This window comes from Marmota monax, unplaced genomic scaffold (genome assembly GCF_021218885.2).
Source record: "Marmota monax isolate L192 unplaced genomic scaffold, Marmota_monax_Labrador192_F-V1.1 WCK01_AAM20220418_F8-fsc00025, whole genome shotgun sequence".
Lineage (NCBI taxonomy): Eukaryota > Metazoa > Chordata > Mammalia > Rodentia > Sciuridae > Marmota > Marmota monax.
The window spans coordinates 3,794,707-3,817,978 of NW_026691950.1; the positions used below are offsets into that span (position 1 = coordinate 3,794,707).

The 23,272-nt window shown below is 41.7% G+C and overlaps 1 protein-coding gene across 2 annotated transcripts in view; it reads right to left on the minus strand.

Moving 5' to 3' along the window:
- Positions 1 to 20,832, minus strand: part of Bend4 (BEN domain containing 4) — a 34,250-nt gene extending 13,418 nt beyond the window's left edge. Inside the window, exons 1-3 of one of the 2 annotated variants that reach the window (XM_046455850.2) lie at positions 20,119 to 20,832; positions 12,135 to 12,701; positions 237 to 328 (exon numbers count right to left, since the gene is read on the minus strand). In XM_046455850.2, the coding sequence (XP_046311806.1) occupies positions 237 to 328; positions 12,135 to 12,701; positions 20,119 to 20,617 (1,158 nt within the window). In that variant the 5' untranslated portion in view covers positions 20,618 to 20,832. The remainder of the gene's footprint in view (positions 1 to 236; positions 329 to 12,134; positions 12,702 to 20,118) is intronic. The other variant, XM_046455897.2, reaches the window with a different exon arrangement.
- Between the last annotated feature and the right edge of the window lie 2,440 nt (positions 20,833 to 23,272).

Genomic DNA, 23,272 nt, shown 5'->3' on the forward strand with positions numbered 1-23,272 from the left:
AAGGTGGAACTGCCTGTGATATTTCTTCTTTCTTTCTCCTTTCAGAGTGCAGAGCTGAATCTTTATGAGCAAAATACATGCCTTCCCCTACCCCACAGAACACATACATGCAGACAACAGATCATCCACTTTTACCTGGCTAGCCAATCTATTCCGGCATAAACCAGTTATCAAAAGGCTTCATCTTAAGGAAATTCCACACAGAACTTACTTATCTTTGGACCCCTAAGACCTACCTCGGTGGGCTGGTCAGCTGGCTGTGGCATCAGGAGTTGGTTATGGTGCTGCAGTACCGTCTTCAGGTAATCTAAAACGGTCTGGCAGGGCACTGGGAGGAAGGAAAGGCAACAGTTACACATTAGCTAGCCCTCAACATGAAAATAAACTCTTGAGGTCTAAAAACACAGTTGATGTGAACTTCTAAAAAAAAGGATCTGTTTTCTAAAGGAAATAGAATCTCCTTTCATTTGACATCCGCAGTTATTTCAGTTAGTAAATACAGAACAGATGCTACAGTTTGGGGACAATTTTTAGGATCAGCACAGTTTGAGATCTTTCAAGTCCAACTTACTCCAATGCAAATCTGGGTCAACAATAACGATCATGAATAACTCAAAGAAGAGATGTGAACTCTGACTTTACTTTTGGTATAAGCACCTGATGGCACTTTTAAAATTAAAGCACTGAAAGCTAATATTTCTCTGGCTGATAATGATATAATATTCATTGCTATGGTTTAAATGCAGTTTTTCCCTCTAAGGTTCATGAGCTGAAGCTTGGTCTCTGCAGTGTCAATGCTGGGAGATGGTGGGACTACTTAAGAGGTGGAGCACAGTGCAAGGCTCCTGAGTCAACAGGCAATGCCCTGGGAAGGAACAGTGGGTCCCTGAGAGAAGGGTAGTTATAAAAGATCAAGTCTGCCCCAGCCCTCCTCATGCCCTAGCTTCCTGCCCCACCATATGATCTCCTTCTCACACCTCCTCCCACCATGATGCTATCTGCACAGAATGATGCAGCCAGGACCCTTGCCAGAACCAGCACCTTGGTGTTTCAGCCTGTAGAGTCCCAAACTGAGCTAATAAACTTCTAAGTTACTCAGCTTTGGGTACTTCACTATAGTAATAAACAGGTATGTTCGTTCTTTCTTTTTTTGGAGACAGGGCCTTGCAAAGTTGCTGAGGCTAGTTTTGAACTTGTGATCCTCCTGAGCTGCTGGAATTACAGGAATGCACCACTGTGCCCAGCTGAAGAAGTTCATTTTTAATGACAGAATCAATCTAGTTTATTAACAAACAGGAATCCTATTCAATCAAGATTTGATTCCCAACACCTGACACACAGTTCTTACTGAATGCATCCCTTTCTCTGGTTTTAAGAAGGTCCATTGATTTGGTCCAATTCAGACTTGGTATGTGTTTCATTGACTATTACACTATTTTTTTTTTTTTGAGACTTTGTCTTATATATTCGTTTAATAATTACAGTAAAACTGAATAGATATTAACCCAATAGAACATGACTTTTTTGTTCCATTACATAAATAATGCCTACATCTTAAGATTTATATTAGCACTCTTTCAGGAATTTTGACTAATTGCTTTCAGAGGTCTTGGTAGCTTAGTTAAGAATCTAATTTATATGAATTGTTGCCACTATCTTTCTTAGCTGTGTTTTCCTAAGATGTTTTTGTCACATTAAAGAAAATAATAAATATTTAACCTAAGCCCCAGTTTTAAAGTATCACCACAGAGCTTTCTTCACTTTCTTTTTCTCACTTTTTTTTTCTTCAGATAGCAGACAGAAGTTATCATTTTTATCCCTTGCTAATGGCTTTGGGTTTTCAGGTGACATCACATAACAAACTAAAAATTATATCAACAGCCTTTTGAAGAATTTAAATGACAAGAAGTAGAAGTAGGTTAAGAAATCTTTCTTCTTGCCTCCAAATTATTTTCTTTAATAACCATCCTTACAGACCTGTGTTATGGCCATCACGAATAGCCCTCTGAATATATTCTTCAAATTGAAGTAGCATTTGCTGCACAGCCACAGAGGTCAACCAAAGTAGCCACAGTGGTGTCAGTTTGAAGTAGGCCTATTACTATACCACAGTTTAATAAAACCTGTCAACTCCCGATTTCAGCCTGTGAAAGCCCAATCCACTTTACAGATGCCACAGTGAAAAGGATACCTCTTTTGGCTTTGGACATTAATTACTGGGAAAAAAAATAAAGCAGAATTGAGAAACTAACAGAGGCAGGAGACAGGGCTGTATTTTAGTTCTGGGGTTTTTACTCATTTTGTGGCCTTTGTTTATTTATTTTTAAAATTTTTTGGTGCTGGGGACTGAACCCAGGGGCACTTTACCAATGAGCCACATCCCCACTCCTTTTTAATTGTAGACAAGATTTTGCTAAGTTGCTGTGGCTGTTCTGGAACTTGCCATCTTTCTGCCTCAGCCACTCAAGCTGCTTAGAGGATTACAGGTGTGTGCCACTGCACCTGTGTAATTTATCTGGCCTTTAGAACATCATTTAATTTTTATGATGTTTGAGTCTCTTCTAGACGGGGTTGCATATGAGGATCCAAAGCAGCACTTTTTTCTTCACAGTTTATGATAAGGATAAAATGCAACAGTACATATGACTGCCTCACCAAGTGACAGGTGCAAGGAATGACCTTGGATTCAGCTCGGAAGTTTTACTAAAATTTTGTAAATGTAATTAGGATTTGAATGAACTTCCTTTGATTCCTTACTCATATTTTAGAGTCATTAAGATTATGAAAAAACTTTTAAATGAAGCACAAAAAATGCTTACGAGGCGGCATATAAAATGGAATATTCAGTATGACTTCAACCATGTTAAAAATAATTATATGTATAGCAAAGAGATAGGAAAGAAATAAGCCAAAGTGCTAATAATAATAATAATTTACAATGAGGGGCTGGGGTTGTGGCTCAGTGGTAGAGTGCTCACCTAGCGTATGTGAGGTACCGGGTTCGATCCTCAGTACCACATATAAATAAATAAAATAAAGGTGTTGTGTGTCCACCTACAACTAAAAAAAAAATTATTTAAAAAAATAATTAGCAATGATTTATATTTTAGTTGTGGGATTATGGTAGTTGTTACTCCTTTCTCCTTTGTCATCCTTATAAAAACCAGTACCAGTACAGGTTGAGCATATCTAATTTGAAAATCCAAAAATGCCCCCAAATCTGAAACTTTTTGAGGGCCAACATGACATTACAAGGAGAAAATTTCACACCTGATTTTGTGTGATGGGCTGCAGTAAAAATGCAGGCACACTGAAAAGTTTGTATAAAATTACCTTCACGCTACCTGTATGAAGTGTATATGAAACATTAATTGACGTTGTGCTTAGACTTTGGTCTAAGGATATCTTATTATGTATATGCAAATATCCCCAAATTAGCAGAACTCCAGAATGTGGGAAGTTGTAATCCTAAGCATTTCAAATAAGAGATACTCAACCTGTATCGTAAAGAATTAATTTAGAAGTCTGGAAAACACCTCTATGACTGTCATGTCTCCTCCCTTGCATCTATTACCTTCCATGGGGAATACAAAGCCCTGGTAGAGCTAAGAGGCCAACTCTCCCTGCTTTTCACACACCCAGCATTTAGGCAGCAGTGCTAAGCTCGCCATCACCAAGGCCAGCTGATTTATCCATGCTAGAAGAAAATGGAATTGTATGTGCATCTGCTGGCTAGCTATAGGGGGCCCGATTTAGGGCAGGAAGACAGGACAAAACTCCTACTAGTGGACTGTTTAACCAACTGAAACAGCCACTGCTTTGGGCATGCTGAGTGATTCCCTTCTTCCAGGCTTTCCCCTGATGTCCTCCCCATCAGTGATCCTGCAAGGCAGATGCACCTCGGCCCCTCCAGTCCAGGGCCAGAGTGCACTCCCATTAAGAAAGGGGAGTATTATTCTTGGCTGAGGACTCTGGATAATTGCCTAGATTTTAACAGGAAGGCCATAGAATCAAGTGCAATGTTTTCTGTGGGATTGAGGGGGATACCTCAAAATCAATCAATTTGGAAAACAGAGGTGAGTGAGTATAAACTGCATTTGAAACATAAATGAATTCTGTTTATTAGAGGTAAAACATACCCTGACCCACAGCTTCACCATGCTGCCTGCCTAGAAGAGGCACAGGACACTGAAAGGGAGTTGTGGAAAATCTCCTGTTCTCTTGTCCCTTTGTCTTATTCACCTACAGTTTGTGGACTGCAGTGGAATTTCTAAGTGTATATTCGGGGCTCACAGGGAATAAGGATACAGGGTGTCATGCATGGTTCCTTGCAGTTCAGACCACCACGTAATACCCCTGGTCTCCAATGGAAGAGAGCCAGGTCAGGGCTTACAGCTTGAAAAGATCATCAACAGGGTCCTCAAGGAGCAGATTATGCCCCCAGAGACAGTCACTTCTAACTGCCTTTCATGCAAACACGACTTCAGATCCATTGGGCAGACTTCACCCATTCACTTTTTCATTCTGCAACCTACTAGAAAGTAAATGAGAAACCCAAACCAAAAATACGTATTAAAAGGAAAAAATGTTGTAAAGGAACCCAAAATGCACCTCTCCTGACATGAATGTTTTTAAGTTTTTCCCCTCCATGCAACAACACTTTAAAATGCGTATCAGACAGAGAAAATAGGAAGCTCCTTTGCATCAACAACAAAAAGGAAGACTCCCTAGTCTATGTGGATGCTTATCATGGTTAGGAAAGGGGAGTTAAATCCCATACAGAATGGAGGTTTTTAAGACATCCTAAGATAATATGATAGATACCTGGCAAAAAGTCTTGAGAATTACTCCTCAAGTAACTGTTGGGTCCTGTTTTTTAAATGTACTAACGCTGACACTTACAAACTACGTGATCCTGGGACAGTTGCTTGATCTAAGTCTGTCATCTCATTTGTAAAACTGGAATAGCTACTGCCAATTAGTTGAAATAATACATGCAAAGCAGTACCAAGGAAGTACTGCCTACTATAAGCTATGATGATTTTAAGAGTAGGAGTCTAGTGAATTCTTCACAGAAGCCACTTAGCTGTTGACCATGCTGTCTTGGCTGCTGGGCTATCTAAGCAGCTGTGCAGTAAGGTTCTTCTAAGGGAAACCACTCTAATTCTGATTTTGCCTTTTGTTGTTTTTTTTTGGTACTGGAATTTGAACTTGGGGCATTTAACCCAACTTGGGGAATGATGAGAAGTGGAAGAGCCCTTTTTTGCATTTTATTTAGAGACAGGGTCACTGAGTTGCTTAGTACCTTGCTAAGTTGCTGAGGCTGGCTTCTGAACACGTACTCCTCCTGCCTGAGCATCCTGAGCCACTAGGATTACAGGTGTACACCACTGTGCCCGGGCGGTTTTGCCCATATTAAGGGTGTGCAGGGCTCTAGTTCTAATTCTCATTGCAGATGACTACATTAAAATCTTGATCAGTTTATTATTCCTCAAGCATTATTTAGTCTACCTTGCCAGACAATTGTTTTTAGAGATTTAAAAACTTTTTAAAATGTACCACACACAATTTTATAGGGAGATTGAAATTTCTTACTGTCCTTTGACAACCATGGCCACCTGTGTGCTTAATCATTTTTTAAGTGTTCTATTCACAGTCTCTATAAAGCTAAGCTCCTGAATGGAACTATTTAGAAATAAATAATCAGCTCTAGGTATTAGTCTACAGATGAATGGTTATATTTTTGATAATGACAATGCCTTATTTCCACTTAATTCAATTAATTGTGTAGCTGCCACAACATGTCTGACAGTGGGCCAGGAATTGGGGACACAAAGACAATTCTGACTTTGTTCTGTCTTCAGGGCCTTAAAGGACCTCTCTTCCTATCTCATTAGGCAACAGACATATAGAGTAAACACTTTCCTTGAAAATGGTTTTAACAGAAAAATGCATGATGTACTATGGAAATTGGTTAGTTGTGCTTGGGATCTGGGGAAAGGTCTGTTATGGAGAAGAAGTGTCACCTGTATTGAAGGATGTGCAGGAGTTTCTCAAGGGGGAAGACGGCAATATGTTCCTGGGTTGGAAGGGATAGCAGGAGTAAAAGGAAGACCAGAGGCATACAACTGTCTGACTTCTCAGAGAATCACAAACTGTCCAGTGGGATCAGAACACTGGTGGATAGTGGGCACTGAGGTGAGGTGGAGTTTTCAATTCAGGACAGGAAGACAGCAAGGTAGTCAAGGGCCTTGTGTGCCACAATGATGGGGCTGGATTTTACTCCACAGACTAGGGGCTTTTTGGCAATTGATGACCTGGGGCAATTTGAGGGGAGTGACTGGAGTCTGGGAGAGAAGTTGAGTGACCCTTACAGCCCTCTGAATTATGAGATTTGCTCAGATAAAGGCAGTGGGAAGAGGCAGGAGGGTTCAAACTGGTGAGTATGTGACAGTGGAATTCAGAGGCTTGGGGAATGACAAAAAGTGGGAGAGAGAGATGAGTCATGGTGGATCTGGGGCTCCTAACCTGGGTAATGAACTGAAGGGTGACATTTTACAAGTTAAGAACACTGTTCATTAATTTAGGAAGAGTACTTAAGTTCTCTGTATTGCCAAGCAAGGAACAGACGCCTTCTCTCTTTTTTCTTAGAGCTGAAATTTATCGAGTGTTCACTGGAATACCTAGCAGGCACTCACTTGCTACTTATTTAATCTGTTTTTTTTTCAACATCTCTGTAGTATTGTTAACCTGTTTCATGGAGGGGGAATGTGAGTCTCAGAATGGTTACATTATTTGCCAAATCATGGACTCTGTGTCTGCAAATGTGCTTACTTGTTAATATCCACATCAATATCCCTGGTGCTTCTGCAGTCACTCGCAGACATGGGCAAAGCACAGGGAAGTTTGAGTCACCTGACATGCACAGGTCCAGCTGAGACTGACCACTGTGATGGTCTCTGTCTTCTTGTTTCAGTTCTCATCTGTAGACAAGTGTCCTTGCTGTGGTCTGTTTTTGTGCTGGGTTTTCATTAGTGATTTTACTGCCTAAGTGGCCTTTAACTTAGTTCTCAAGTGGTGTCAAGTGTTCCTAAGCACAAGCAGGTGTCTAGTGCCTTATGGAGGCAGGTGTGTTGGACAAGCTGCACTCAGGCCTGGGTTATAGTGGTGTGGGATTCTACAGGCCAGTGGAGTTCAATGTCAACCAACCAAATACAAACAGCAAATAAGGTCTCTTTGAACACACACACCCATAAACAAGGTATGTAACGATTAGTGGAAAACACTGTGAGCAGGGGCTCTCTGTAACATACTTTGTACTTCCCCTAGGAATAATGCTAATTCACTGTTCACAAACTTTTATAGAACACAAGGGCCCATACAATGGAAGATATGGAGTCAGAAACCTTGGATAATAATCCTAGGTCTGCAACTGATCTCACCTGTCTGGGTCTCAACAACATTGTCTGCAGAATGGGGATGATAATATTTGCTATAGGCTCATGGAGTTATGAGAATAAACTGAAATGATTATAAGCATTTTTTTTTCTTAAACAAAGTAGGACTGTGGTTGTAGCTCAGTGGTTGAGCACTTGCCTTGCATGCGTGAGGCACTGGGTTCGATCCTCAGCACCACATTAATAAAATAAGTAAAATAAAAATATTGTGTCCATCTACAACTAAAAAAAAAAAAGTAGAAGTTCTTATGTAAAAAACAACAACATTCTTTAATAAAGGGTGCTGGAAAAACAACTGTCACATGCAAAGAGTGATATTAGACCCATATCTTATACCATATGTACAAATCAACTAAAAACACATAAAAGACCTAAATATCAGACTAGAAGCTATAAAACTCCTAGAAAAGAACACAGAGGAAAAGCTCCTGGACACTGGCCTTGACACTGACTTTTTGGATATCACACTTTGAAAGCCCAGCCACAAAACCAAAATCAAACAGACAGGATCTCAAACTAAAAAGCTTCAGCACAGCAAAGAAAACAACCAACAAAATGAAACACAAGCCTACAGACTAGGAAAAATATTTGTAAACCATGTATATGATCAAAGTTTAGTACCCCAAATTTATGAAGATTCCATACAACTTAATAGTAGAAAAATCAAATAACCCGATTTAAAAAATGGACAAGACTTGAATACATATTTCTACAAATACATAAACATGGCCAACAGCTAAATAAAAAGGTGCCCAACACCACTAATCATCAGGGAAATGAAAATCAAAACTACTATGACATGCCACTTCAAACTGATCAAAATGACTATTATCATAAAGTCAAAGATAACATGTTAACAAGGATGTGGAGAAAAGGGAACCCTCATATACTCTTGGTGGGACTATAGACTAGTCAGACATTATGGAAAACACTAGGGAGGTTTCCAAAGAAATTAAACAGAACTATCATATTTCCCAACAATTCCTCTTCTAGGCATATCCAAAGTCAATGAAACTACCACATCATAAAAGCATCTGCACTCTCTGTGTTCACTGCAGCATCATTTATAGTAGCCAAGACAGAGGAACAACACATTTCTGCAGCAGACAATGGGTAGAGAAATGGTGGCATATATACAAAATGAAATACTGTTCAGCCCTAAAAGAGAATGAGGTCTTGCCGTTTTCTACAATATGGATGAGCCTGGAAGACATTATGCTAAGTGAAAGAAGCCAGGCAGAGAAAAACGTTCTGTGATTTCGTATATAGAATATAAAAAACCACACAGATGTACTGATAGAGGAAAGTAGTTACTGGGGATCTGGGGAGGGGGGACAAATCAAATGTTACAAAGTAGCAGATACATAGGATGAACAAGTCTAGAGATCTAATGTACAATATGAGGGCGAAAGTAATTAAAATTATACTGTATTTTGGATTCAAGCTAAATGAGAAGATCTTTATTGTTTTTGCCATAAAAACAAAAAAATGGTTAACTGTGTGAGATGGTGGATATTAACTTCACTATAGTAAGGTTTTAATTATCTACATAAATTCCATAACCTCATGTGATATAGCTTAAATATATACAATAAATTTTATAAATAAATAAATTTATCTTCCCTATATTTGGCACTTGGAAAATTTCAAGGTATTTTAATTATCACATTTTATGATCCTAAGACTCACAGTTTTTTTAATTTTAATATTACCAACTTCATGTTCAAAAATTATTATAATGTACAATTTTGATTTGCAGTGTTTTCCTTCTTTCTTAGTAGAACATAAACACTGGTGTCTTATACTCAGTGGTGTCTTAGATTGATGAAATATAGTATTTTATAGCCATTCTCCTTTATATGAACTCGTAACATCTTTAGGCTACTCTAACCTGAAACTCTATCCGTTGAAAAATTACACCCATCATTTTCTTCTAAAAAAATCTCTTAGCACTTCATATTCTGATCCAAATACTTTTTCCTTTTACAGCTTTTTTTTTTTGCAGTACTAGGAAATTAACCCAGAGCCTTGCACATTCTAGGCACAACTCTACCTCTAGCTACAACCCAGCTCTTTTTACTTGACTTTCGGTCAGGGACCTACTAAGTTGCCCAGTCTGGCCTCAAACTTTCCTGCCTCATCCTTCTGGGTAGTTGGGATTACTGACGTTTTTCTTTCAACCTATTTTCAAAAAATTTCACGTTTTAACTGACTTTGTAATTTCTATCATGGTGATCTAATTAATTAATACAAGGGAAAAGCACCACTGCCTTTTCCTTGGAGTAACAGAGTGAAACTCACTCTGAAAACTAAGACAGCACCTCCTAGAAGCCTCTGGTTTTCATGGAACTGATCATCAGTAAGACTATACTGAAAATTCACAAATAATACTTAACACTGGCCTCTTGGGTAGTGCCAAAAATACACCTCTCGCCAGCCTGTTTTTGGTAAGGTCTCAAGACCTTCCTTTTCCCATTTTATAGCTACTTAAGTGAAATCATTTCTTAGATGATAAGCTCATTTCTCTTAATTTACTTCAAGAACTGCTCCAGGTATGAAGGCTTTATTATTTCGGGAGGTGAGAGGTGGGGAGACAGGGAACTCTTTCTTTTGGAGGGCTATTGTAGTTGCTCAACAGCACTCCTCTGGAGAAGCAGAGATGAGATCAAGGAAGCTCCCTGGACTCTACCTGCAGCATGTGCTCTCACTTCACTCCCAACCGATTCCCTCTGCTAATCACTGAGTGCTGCCTTCTTTTATATACATCCATCCAGTCTGGCTATATAAAAGTTGATTGCCCTATAGGTAGATTCTTGAGGAAAGTTACAAGTCCATCCATGGAAACGTACTGGCCTCTAGGACAATAGGGGCCTACTATGTCCACTGAGAAGCAGGGACACTGCCTAGGGAAAACCCCTCCAAGTTATACAGGGGTGTTACTGCTTGACAAAACACTCTTAGCATGTGCAAAACCAGCCTCTTACTGCACTTTTCTTCAAATGGGTCCCTAAAAATAAAAGATTTTTTTCCCCCTAAAAATGTAGAGCCAATAGACAGAAGAGTTCTTCAGAAGCTGGGCTCCATTGCTTGTGGTTCTGAATGGCTGGTCAGTTTCTATAGCAGGATAATCCCCAGGATGCTATTTTTCTCCTCCAGTGAAAGAGGAGTGGGAGTAGATGTGAAAACATCCTCTGAGGTAAACCCTTAGTGAGTGGACCACAATTCCCAGGGCTTAGAGTTGTAGAATCCCCAGTGTGTTAGCTGCAACCCTATCTCCCTGATTTGGGGAAATGAGCAGTGCTCTGCTTCTGGTTCTACCCAGCGATCTCCTGCAGCCAGTACCCTCCTGGCTTGGGAAAATGTCACCTCTCTGCATCTAATCCACAGCTCAAATGCAAAAAGAAAATGAATTAACTTCACTAGAGCTTCTCCTCCCCAAGACTGCTTCACTTAATCTAACTCCAAAATGTTCTGAACAAAATCTCAGCTCTATTTGGGAAATTCTTTTAAATGAAAAGAGTGGAAAGATGAATTTCTAATTTAGCAGTTCTAAACATTCATTTCTGTTTTTGCCTTCTAGATGTTCTAATAAACAAGTGTGAACTTTATTAATGTCTTTATTTCAGGATCACATACCAAATAGGCGATACAAAAATACCGAGTTAAGTGAAAAACATAACTTATGTTTACATGCATGTGTCAGCCTTCAAATTTTAAAAATTTATTACGTATGCTTTATTTGACCACAATATAATAGTATAGTAGTTCATGTACGTAATTAGCCAGACTGCGTAGATTGGTTAAGTACATACTCCAAAATTTACCATCCATGGGCTGCATGATTAAAAGTTTGAAGAGACTGTTCTATTGATGATCTTAATGTCTTTTCTAAGTCCCAGACACACCGTAGAATTCAAAGATCAATATAAAATCAGTGCTTTTCCAAAAATTGAAAACAACTTAGCAACTTGGAAATGGCCTCTGCATATAGACAATTCTACTACTCTGAAAATCTAGTCTTTTTTTAAAAAAGAGATAGTAGATGCCTAGTGTTTAACCAGGACACAAATAGTTTAGGGCCAGCTTAATTACTGCTCTATCTTTGGCCTATTAGTTTACTGTTTCTTATTAACTTTAAGGGGGAGTCTGTATTCTAAAAGAGACTATGCCTGCTGAAACTTAATAAGAAAAGCAAGGGAAATTAATGGAACAGAAGAGATTTGTTCAGTACTACTCCAGTCCACCTCTGAACGGATATTTTCACTGTAATTTCTAGCAATGGCAAAGCCTTTAAAACCACAGCAACAGGACCACTTTTTTGAAAGGAACTCAGGCTCACAGCACTTGACCTACTTCAATGTCAAGGAATCAATCTAGGAATTATTTTCAGACTGATAAAGATGCCTTTCATGAGGAATATGGTCTTTAAGTCTATACCCAAGAACACTGCAGCTGAAACAAAGACAAAATAGTCTAGTGACTCATCCCCAAACTTCTTTGGCACTGGGTAGGCTAAAGACCTCCTTATCATGCCTATTTTCCCAATTCTTCTGTTGCTGGCCAAAAAAAATTTTTAAATTAAAAAAATTACACACATACACATTATGCATACAGAGAGTGGAAATAACGGAAAGGAGTAAGATTTGCAGTTGTCCTGCAAGTAATATGGAAGCATACCTGGGATGCTTTCTAATTTCCTTCTGAGCTCTTCATTTTCTTGTTGCAGTGAAATAACCTCCTGCTCTAGCTCTTGGCATCGGGGACAGTAGCCTTCTTCTTCCTCCTCCTCTTCTTCCTCCGGGAGTGTAGAAGATGATGGGTGACCATGGGACTCAGAGGTTGCTGGGGAGGTCCAGCCACCTAGTGTATGCACGGGAGAGGTGGAGAGAGGATCCACATCGGCCAGGTGGCCATACTCACTAATCGTTGAGGTGTTTGGAGTTGGAAAGCTCCCCGAGAGCAGGTAATTTTGGAGGGAGTCAGTGAAAACTCTTAAAAAGGCAGAAGTTTGTTGTTTCCTTTGCATATATTGCATCTCTATGTCTACATTGTCTGAAGTCTGACTGTGGACCCCTTTCCCAATGTGACACTGTTCCTGTCTTTCATTATAACTAGAGCCTTCCTGCTTTACGCAAGAAATCATAGATTGAGAATGGTTTGAGTCCAGAAGTTTTCCTCCACAATTTAAGAGGCTAAGAACTCGACTGCACTGCTGGGCAAAGGCATCCAAAATCATACGACTCTCTGAAATGAAATAAAAAGACATGTCAGTGACCAACAGCTTAAGACGACAAATAAACAAAAGTCCTCAATTTTAATACTTAAACACATTAAAATAAGTATTTTTACTCTGCCATAAACCAGATGACACAGTGAATCCACTGTTAACAGGACAAATTCCTGTTGTTCTATGATTGGCAGGTTCCTAATGAGTCACCTCCAGTCTCTTACTCTAAGCAATGGCTGGCCTATGATTCTGGGCACCGTACAGAGATTTCTCTCTCTCTGACATTAACTGGCCTGCACAGGTCTGCACTCACACCTTCAGCTTCATTAATATCCTTACTCTAATGAATGGAGCTGGCCACTGCAGACTCAATTCCTCATTGATAGGAGGGCTTAGAGCAATCATTACTTCTATTTCTGGAGTGCCCTTATGCCCTTGCTATTAATCAGCTGATACAATCCCTGCCGAGAGTATGTAGCTCCCAGATGCAAACTGGAGAAGAAAGATAAGTCTTTTTGAAGAGCTCACTAGAAATCTAAGATAAAACAAAGAGTGGGTCTATAGGCAAAGAATGAGCACAAAACAATACCGCATGTGTCATTCAACTTCTCTATTTAGTATTCCTTCTCTAAATTTACCTGCTAATTTGGATTTCTTGTCAAGGCCAATGTTTAGGCTGACCAAGATCCATATATCTGAAAATCAGGAGTGCCTCTTCTCAGAGCCATTTTCATTTGATTGTCACATCTCCCCAAATGGCATAAGGCGTGGGTGCTAGGTAGCCCACATACATGAATTCTAAAGCATATTAACTGTCAAGCAGTGAAAAGCAAAAAGTAAACTGAAACCAATCAACTCCCTGCAAAACACACAAAAAACTCCCCAAATCATGATAGTGTTATTTAACATCAGCCTAAAGTTCTTGAGTATTCACCCTATAGGAAAATGTCACTGGAAAGGTTCTCTTCCCATTACTACCTAGACAAGTGATTATAAACACAGACAGGGACACTTTCCAGAGTTTATACAGTGGTATGAGGATGCTTCAGCTTCTCCTTACCCAGAAAAATGGCAACAAGGAAAGCACTAGAGAATTTAGCTGCCAGTAATACTTGTTTGTAAAACAGCCACTTGCTGCTTCTGAGAATGGTGACTACTCCTTTTTCTTTCCCAGGATAGGGGACCTTCAAAATTAAAAATATTGAGATACTTGTGTGCTTCTACAGGCAACAAGACAGAAGAGTTGCAGTAAGAAAACCTCTAGAAAACCCAGGATATGTGACCAATGAAATTGCATTTCAAGAGACCCCTGTGCAGTGCCTCCTCCCGGGTTTTTTTCCTTAGCATTCTTTTGTGAAGTAACCATGGTATTGGGGAGACAGAGGAGTCCAAGTAACCTGGTTCTAACTATGTAATAAGAATGTGTATAAAAATCCCACAACACGGTTGACTGGCACACAGGAAGCATTCCTCATGTACCCCACATCTACACAATGCTACCATTCCAGAATCCTTTAGAAAAATACCAAGTCAGAAACCAGAGCCCAGATCTTTTCTGTTCAGGAAGCAATTACAGGCTGTACTGGGGTGGGAGGATCAACTCAGTGTCTCAAGAAATATTGATAAAATACATGGTAGGACTCTTGTAAACATGTAGAGGACCTCAGTTTATAGCATTTTCAGATTTACTTGGCTGAGGTGGGGGTGGCAAGATCACCTCTGGCAGCCCACAGGGCTGTTTACTTCTTGGGACAGCACTTCCTTACTCTTAGGAACAGTACTATGAATCTCTGCCCTGACCCTCCTCCTCCAACCAGTCTTCTCCCTGTTGTAAGGTACAAGATTAAGAATTCCCTACTCTAACTGCTTGGGGAGCCTGTGCCCTCAGCCATCTACCTACAGAGGGATAGCAGCTAGAGCTTGGAAGCATGGACTGGGGCACCTACGTGTGTATATGATGTACTTCTGAGTGCAAGATGAAGCTGGGAGTCAGAAGAGGTGGTCATGGTTGGCTAAAAATCCCAAAGTCAAACCTGGTCATTATAAAGGTGTATTTGTCAAGACAGGTAAAGAGAATGTATTTTACTTAACATCTGATTCAAGATTTTTAATTATTCAATACATGATATAAGGCCTGCTTTAGACTTTGGTCCTGAGTCACACAAATACTTTGATGCCATTTCATTACAATGACCTAAACAACAACAACAACAAAAAAAAAAAAACGTGAAAGTAAACAGCTGAACCATACAAGTGGGGAGGTTTAAGATGTTTTTTTCTCATTTTTTCACTTCCTAGTTTTTATTCTTTTATTAGTAAAATCAAAGGATGATATTGATTGGGAATGTTCAATTCTAGCACAAGAGCAGTTTTCATTCATTTTAATCCTATAATCCCATTCTAGACTTGAAGTTGTATTTACTGTTTGCATTTTAATCAGCATAGTCCCAATTGATTTACAGCCTATACACCTTTAACATAACCTTGATGAAAGGGACAAATACGCAAGGAAAGGCTAAAATAGAACTGCCTAGAAAGAGCTGCTCGATTATATTTGTTCAGTGTCCTAGAGAACACTCAGTAGTTTTAATCATATTGATGAATCACATTACAGCATAGATTTTAAGGGGAAAAAAATCTGACTTAGGGACAAGCGTGATTTGTTTTCTTAATTGAAGGATAAACTCATAACATGCTGAGAAAAAATCATTATGTAATATACTACATTATGAAGATAATCTATTAAAGCGCACTCAGAATATCAGAGAATAGCTACAATCATAAAATAGTTCTTGCCTGCAGTTCTTAAAATGCTTCATTCTGAATTTGTTCTTAGAATTGAAATATACAAAAATAGCAATCACACACCCTTAAAGTTGAATTTTTCCCTCTTTAGTACCTTGAAATATTTGAATACTATTTTCTATTTTAACATTGATACATGAAAGCCATGATGAAATATATTGCATTACACTTGGTGAGGGAAAATAGTAACTCTTTCCACTTAATACATATTGCAGTCAGCAATATTTTAGCTTTCTAGACAGAATATAATTAGAAATCCAAGTACTAGGCATAGCACATTATCACTAAGAAATGGAGAAAAGTTTTGTTTTCATTTGAACACAATTGAATGGCTACTGATCCATGATTCTTAATTGAGTAAAGTGTTAACATGTGTTTTAACTTTTTCCCCCCTAGTCACAGAATGCTCCACACACAGGGATAGCAGTGAAGTACAAATTCAACAGTTTAGAAGGAGGCTTTAAAATTGTCTACTTTATCCCCAACTTCCCTAAATAAAGCAGCATGAAATGTTAATAAATCACAATCACAAAGCACTGTAAAATGACCACTTCTAATTTATTTTGCAGCCTGTTGGGAGATAATATCATGTTGCAAATTGTGCCTAGTCTGATTCCAAAATCTAAACCCCTTATTATTTTTTTAATTGAAAAATTCATTTCTTGAAATTCTTCTGCATTTAAGTGGTTTAATCCATCCTAAATCTGATAAATGACTAAGAAGAGGGATGGGAAGTAGGCAATCAAACACAGACTCCCTACTTTACTAATGTCCTTCTTTGTAAGGAAAGCCTTGAATGGAATGTGCCCATCACGGCAGGTTCCCAAGAGAATTCTGTTTCTATGAAGGAGATCACAGTACTCAAGATTAGTGGTAACCTTTTGATTTTAGCCCAGCGAAGGGTGAAATATATTAATATTAAAATGCAGAAGCAGAATTTTTTTGTGACCTACTACCATGTATCCACATATCTACCAAAAGGATTTCTAATAGTTGATTTCCATAAAACGTTAATTTAACTTCTTTTTAAGAGAGGACATCATGGCATAGAAAATAGCAGAAACGAAAGCTTTGGAAGCATCATCCTTGTCTTAAATCAATGAATGATGTCTTTTAAAAAAAATGCCATCCAATTTTTTTTCATAATGGCAAACATCAACACAGCAAAACAGGATGCAATTTTTCTAAATAAATAAATCAATGATGTGTCAAAAATTAACAGATGAGTTAATATACCCGGTGCTATCAAAACCAGATGGTGCTTCCTAATATTCATCCTGCTCAGTCAATCCCTGAATATTTTCTGGACCATCGGTATATAAAATAGGATGCTGCTATTTGTGATGGCAAACAAAAGCAATCATGCCTGCCAAGCACATACTATAACAGGCAGCATTTCAGCTCTGCTAGACAGAAAGTAATTAGAATGCTTTTAATGTCCAAAAGAATGATGCTGATAGGCTGCCACAGATGTGTAGATTTATGAATATTTATATGGTGGTTTATAGCTGACACTTTTATCAGTTGAAGAAGATAAAATATCTGCCTGACTCAAAAGCTTGACAGTCAGGTTAATAAAATCTCATTAAAGAGAATGACCTATGCAATTATATAGGATTTATTGTAATTCATTTTTGATTGTACTCTGCTTAAAGATGCAATTTCCCATTTCCTGATGCCAAATTTAGGCTGCATATCAAGATCTACGTGGATTTTAACTCTAAGCCTCCCACAGAGGAAAAATGTGCTTTTAAAACCATAGTGTATTGCCCCTTTTAAGGAAAATTATACTCTTCACATGATTTTATAACAATATTGAAAAATTCTATTTTTAATCACATATTTTTCTTTTTAATGACTTGTGGCTCTTAATGGGAAATAAGATTCACTTCAACCCTTTCATCTTTTCACTGCATTTTCCCTGGATGGTCCCTTGTGCCTCTTTTCTACTAGACTTGCTTCATCCCGTGGATGTTTTGACCATTTTCAGTTTGCTAGGTGGCCTAAGACACTGCAAATACACTTTAGTGAGGGTGCAACAGGCAAAGCACCACCCCCACCCGATGTATTTAAATGGCTGTGGCGTGCATATGAGCTCATTGGTTCAAAGTGGAACCATTAGTTCCTCAAAGAACCAATCAGCTCTTCTGCTGGCTGTCCCTCTGATGGTCACTTGCATCACTGTGCTGTTGAGAGATGGCTTTGTCCATCAATGATTAATACTATGACCATAATCCATGGTGTCTAGTCCAATGGCTTTTTTTTTTCCTTTTCCTTTTGCACTCAGACCATCTCCATACTGCACAGAAAAAAATCTACCATTCACTTCCTATCCTTCCAACAAGCACTATGCATCTAGTCCTCCATGGTATCAACCTTACCTCTCTGTTTAAAAACTTGTTCTTGTTTTCCTTCCTTCCTTTTTTTTTTAATAGCCTTGAGAATAAAAGGTAGTATGGGAAGTTACATATATATATAAATAACCTCTCACACCTTTAGATTCAGTGATGTTGATTTCTACCTGGGGACAGACACAATAAACTAAATGGACACTAGAAGAAACACTGAAAGCAAACACTTTAGACAAGATGAGAAGGTGGGAACTACAAAAAAAAAAAACACAAACAAACAACCCCCCCACCCCCAAACCCTCACATGAAGAAAAGAAAGCAAGAAAAACTTCCAGAGCAGGGAGGTTTCATGGAAAGGACCACAAGTGACTGCTGAATGGAAAAAAAAAAAAAAAAAAAAAAGAAGAAGAAGAAGAAGAAACAATACAGGAACCGTGGCAGGAAAAAACAAATTTACACAATGGATGAAAATGGGAATGAGAAGGTGTACATTTATAGTGTATTAAGGGAATTAAAAGATTGGAAGATAGCAAAGCCTGAAAGGAGAAAGCAAGGGAAGATAAAAGACTGAACCAGGCAGATAAAAGAGAGGGAAACCTCAGTGGACATGGTGAAACCAAGGTTATGCAAAGGAGTATGCAAAATATAGAAAATGGGTAAAGGACCCAAATTGCTGGAAAACATAAAGTAAAAAGAATGCTGAGCTGGAGTATAAATGAGGACACCAACAAGAGGCAGAATTTAAGAGTAAGACTCCAAACTCAAAAAAAAAGAACATTAACCTAATAAGGGAGAAAACACAAAAGAAATGGGGAAAAAGGACGCCCACAAGCAGCCTAACATGAATTATAATACCACAATAAAATACTGGGCCAACAGCAACTAAAAACAAAAACAAAAAAACCTCACAAACAAGGAAGCCCACATAAGAACCCCACTCAACGCCGTCAAACATCTCCACATCAGTGAGGGTTGTGACAGAACTAGTCTTCACGGTAACCTATAATTACATTTTCTTTCTCAAAACCAATCCTTCATGTGTCAAAATATTGACAAACAGCAGAACACTTAGCACAGGCATCTATAACTCATTTAGAGACAATACTCTCCTATTTTCACTAGGAAAAAAAAAAAAAGACAAATTCACTGAAATGTAGAATGGGAGGAGGGGTTCTAAAGTGCCATAAAAGGCCTGAGCAGGAACTTTTAAGTTCTCAGGAGTCCATAAACGTGGCTGCGTCTTCAGGGAGCACAGAGCACCCTTGGGTGCAGGCCCCAGGCCGTGGCCTCCCAACAGCGCGTCCCTCCCAACAACGGGGCAGCACGAGCTAGCTCTGGGTGTGGGGGGAGCCTGTAGACTCCGGATTAAAGAGAGGCTCTGGGAGGGGTGCAGAGGAATTTCTGCAGGGCTGGAGCGGAGATGCTCCAGAGGAAATCAGCGCTGACAGTCCCATGGTGGGGGAGGGGGGATAACAAGCGACAAGGTAGGGAACAACGACGTGAGCAGCTTGGACCGGCGTGCCCGGAGCTGGGGAGAAGAGCGAGAACACCCCCTGGGCGCCCAAACACCTGAATCCACTGGAAGGTCGAACTCCAGGACCACCGCGAGGCTGCAGCGGAGGAATCAGGTGTCTCACAGCCACGGCTGGGACGATGGGGTGGACAGGGAAGGGCTCGCAGAGACAGCGCGCGCAGAAGCACAAGCGCACAGGGGGAAAAAAAAAAAAACAGAAGAAGAAAAAAAGAAACACCAAGCACTAGAAATAGCCGAAGGGGACCGCGACAGGGGCAGACTGCACGAAAGAGAGGGAGAAAAGACGAGGGGAAAAAAAAATTAGAAAAAACAAATGGAGGCGGGAGGAAGTGAAAAGGGAAGAAGTGGAAGGATAAAGTGAAGAAGCGGAGGGTAAAGAAAGGGAGCCTCAGCGGAGCCACCCGAGCAGCCCCAGGCTGTCCCCAAGCAGTTGCTCCTGTTACCCTAGGACATCTGGCTCCCACCCCCGTCCCCGACCGAGCAACGGAGCCGCCAAGCCACCTGTTAAGTGCGCGCGCCGTCGTAAACCTGGGACGCGGCGGCGCCGGGGAATCTTCCAGAAGTTGCTGCCCAAGAGTGGGGCGCAAGGGAGGCCTCCAGGGAGCGTTCGGACGCTCCTCGGCCTCCCCAGTCACACACACTGGGGCGCGCGGGAGAGTGTCGGCGGTCCCCAGCTTCTCCTGCCCGGGTCCCTCCCCTCCCACGACCGTGGCGGGAAGGAAAGTTGCGCCCAAGAGTTGGTACCTGCGCTGAGCTCCAGGCTGGCGCCGTCGCTACCCGCGCTGCTGCTGCCCGCGGCCGCTGCCGGGCCGGGGCCGTACCTGACGACGGCGGCGAAGGACGACGACGACGACGCGGCGGGGGCCGCGGGCGGGGCCGGAGTCCTCAGGTGGCCCTGGGACGCGGCGGGCGTGCAGGACGGCGACGACGACGAGGCGGCGGCGGCGGCGGCCCGGCCGGGCCCGGGGGGGTAGGAACTCTGCGCCTGGAACTGCTGCTGCGGCGGCGGCGGCTCGCTGCTGCTGATGGAGACGGCGGCGTGCGGCGCGAAGGGCGGCGGGGGCGGCGGGGGCGGCGGGGGCGGCCGCACGTGCGGCAGCTCCACCAGGGTGGGTCTGTCGTAGCGCTTGGCCAGCGCCGGTCTCTTGCTGGGGAACGTCTTGAGGACGCTGTAGGGGCTGCGCTGCTTGTAGATTTTGGGGACGCTGGGCCCCTCCTCCGCCGGCTGCATCTCCTCCTCCATTCCGCGCCTCAGGGCCGGTCTCCCGTCGCACGTCCCCTCCCTGCCCGGTGCGGGGCTCCGAGGGTGCCTCCGCCGCCAGCCAGCCGGCTCTGCCCCTGTGCGCGCGTGTGGGAGGGTGTGTGTCTGTGCCGTGGCCGCCGCCGCCGCCTGTCGCTGAGGCTGGCATCTCCGAGCCCCCGCGCGGGGGGCTGCCGCCCGAGCGCTGATTGACAGGCCGCCTCGCCAATGCCTGGAGGGAGAAAGGAGGTAAAGAGCAAGTGTTTAGGGTAATATCTGCTAATGATAATGGGGGCGGGGGCGGGGCCTGGCGCCGCCGCCGCCGCGGGTCTGCCCGCGCGGTCGGCGCCCAAGACCGGGGAAAGGGGGGAGGGGGAAGGGAAGGGGGGAGCGGAGACCTGGGGAGTGTCCCGGTCGCAGGTGAAAAAGGTGGGGACCCGGGTCCTGGCCAGGGTGAGACTTTGGAGCTCCAGATGTGGACCTGAGGCGTCTGCTGCTGCCGGCCCGGGTCTTGCTTCCGTAATGAGCTCCTGGCGCCCCCCTGCGTGACCTCCAACTCTCGGAGTTGCACTGAGGGGGTGGTACCTAGTAGTTAGGGCGGGGTCGCCAGAGTGCGTGTGTAGAGTACATCGAGTTCCTACGAACTGAAATTCCTCCCCCAACCTTCCGAAAAGAACATCTTGATAGTCTTGGCTCAGGTCGCGGTTTGTGCGGCCACAGGGTCCTGCTTGCACCAGGCTGTTGGCCTCTGAACTTCAGTTGATCATAGAAGTCCACAGGGCGAGGTGCTTTCACATTATTTCATTTGTACCCTGTGGAGCCCAAGAAGAGTACCTAACGCCACTATTCACTCCCATTCTACAGATGAGAATACTGAGGTTGAAAGGAACACCCCAGTCAGAAACTCAACTGAGGAGTGTATGACTTAGTTGCAGGGATGTATACAAGTCATTTTAATTCCAGCCCTTAACTATTACAGCAAGTAAATTGTGCAGTTAAAAGGGGGGGGAGAGTGGCTGACAATTCCTTTTGGGACCATGAGTATTTTTAACAACGTTGTATGTACATATATGTGTGTATACATATATTTTTATTTATATTTATATTTACAGGACCAAGGTGGCCTGAGGAATCTCACTCCCAGAATTGTCCAGTTAGTTGACTGGTCACAGCAACTGGTGCCATAGGGCCAGGGTTCTGGAGATCACCCAATTTCAGTAGTTGTTAGAATGACAGGAGAGCTCAATAATTTGAAGAGGAATCCCCATGGACAACAGATGTCTTAAATATTGAGAAGGGACTTGGTTTCTCCAAGGCACTCGTTGGAGCAGACTACTTTCCTATCTCAGTTCATCGTTTTTTTTCATGGACAGCATCAGAACCCCCACCCCAAGTATGGTTTCTAGCCTTTAGTCTTCATTATCCTGGGCAGAGTTCCTCATGCACCTTAATGTATGACCCCCATCTCTCCACTCTGAAGTTAGTTTCCTTTTCAGAGCTGTCTTTATAATCTTGGGGAAGTGACCCATTTTCTTCTTCTGGGGTCCAGTAGTTAGGGCGGGGACCCCTAACTATTTTGGCTTCCTATTTTCCAGAACTGCCTTCTTTGGAAGCCTCTCTCCTCTTTGCCAGTTCAGTTTTTTTTTTATTCCTCCACCCTAGAGTGTTTCCTTCTCTGCTGCAGGCTCCTCAGATGGTGCTGCCCCCCCATTTATTAGAGATGAAATAAATAATGCCATAAATAAAAGTATTTGGGAGTCCAGGAACTGTCAGGGCTGATTAGGGCATAGAGGACATTTTCTTTCTCATTATGCAAAAGCATTTCATGGGGAAATAAAAGAGGTTTCATTGTAACTCATGCATGTCATATTTCAAGGAATTCAAGATATTAATCATATTTAACATTATTTGCAACGTTTCTCCCTAGCTTCTGAAAACTGCTAAATGAGGACACGTGGATCACTAGGAAAAAGGGAGATGAGCATAAGAGGGACAGTTAAGAAATAATGAAATGCTGTTGAAAGACAGAGAGAGAGAATGAGATGCCAGAGAGATGTTTCTTAGGTACATAAGTGAGAAATGGGGAGCTGTTTCTGAGACATGAGACAGCTGAAATTGAATGATATACTGGAGGAAATAAATGATAACAAGCCTCCCCATACTTGCCTTTCTATACAGCAGTTCTGAATTTTACATTGAAATGTCTCCCTCCCTCTTTACTCCCAGATAATTTGCTGGTAAGTCCTGACTTTTTAAAAGAAATTGAGGTGGGGAGGTGTGGAGGGGAGAAATTCTTCAGTATTTCTACTGAAGAAATGATTTTCTATACCTGGGGTCTTTTTCTTCTTCTTAGGTATTTTTATTTAATGCCTTCCTCACCACTTAGATAAGACAGTTGGGAATACTGTTGTTATATTTTACCAACTAAAGGAACCAGCCATCCTTGACATCAGAAAGTGGTCATTTCATTAGGTTTATAATCCCAGTGACTCAGGAGGCTAAAGAAGGAGGATCCCTAGTTCAAGGCCAGCTTCAGCAACTTAGAAAGACCCTCCCTGTCTCAAAATAAATAGTAAAGGGGAGGGAGTAGGGTTGTGGCTCAGTGGGAGAGCACTTGCCTAGCACCCGCAAGGCACTGGGTTCCATCCTCAGCACCAC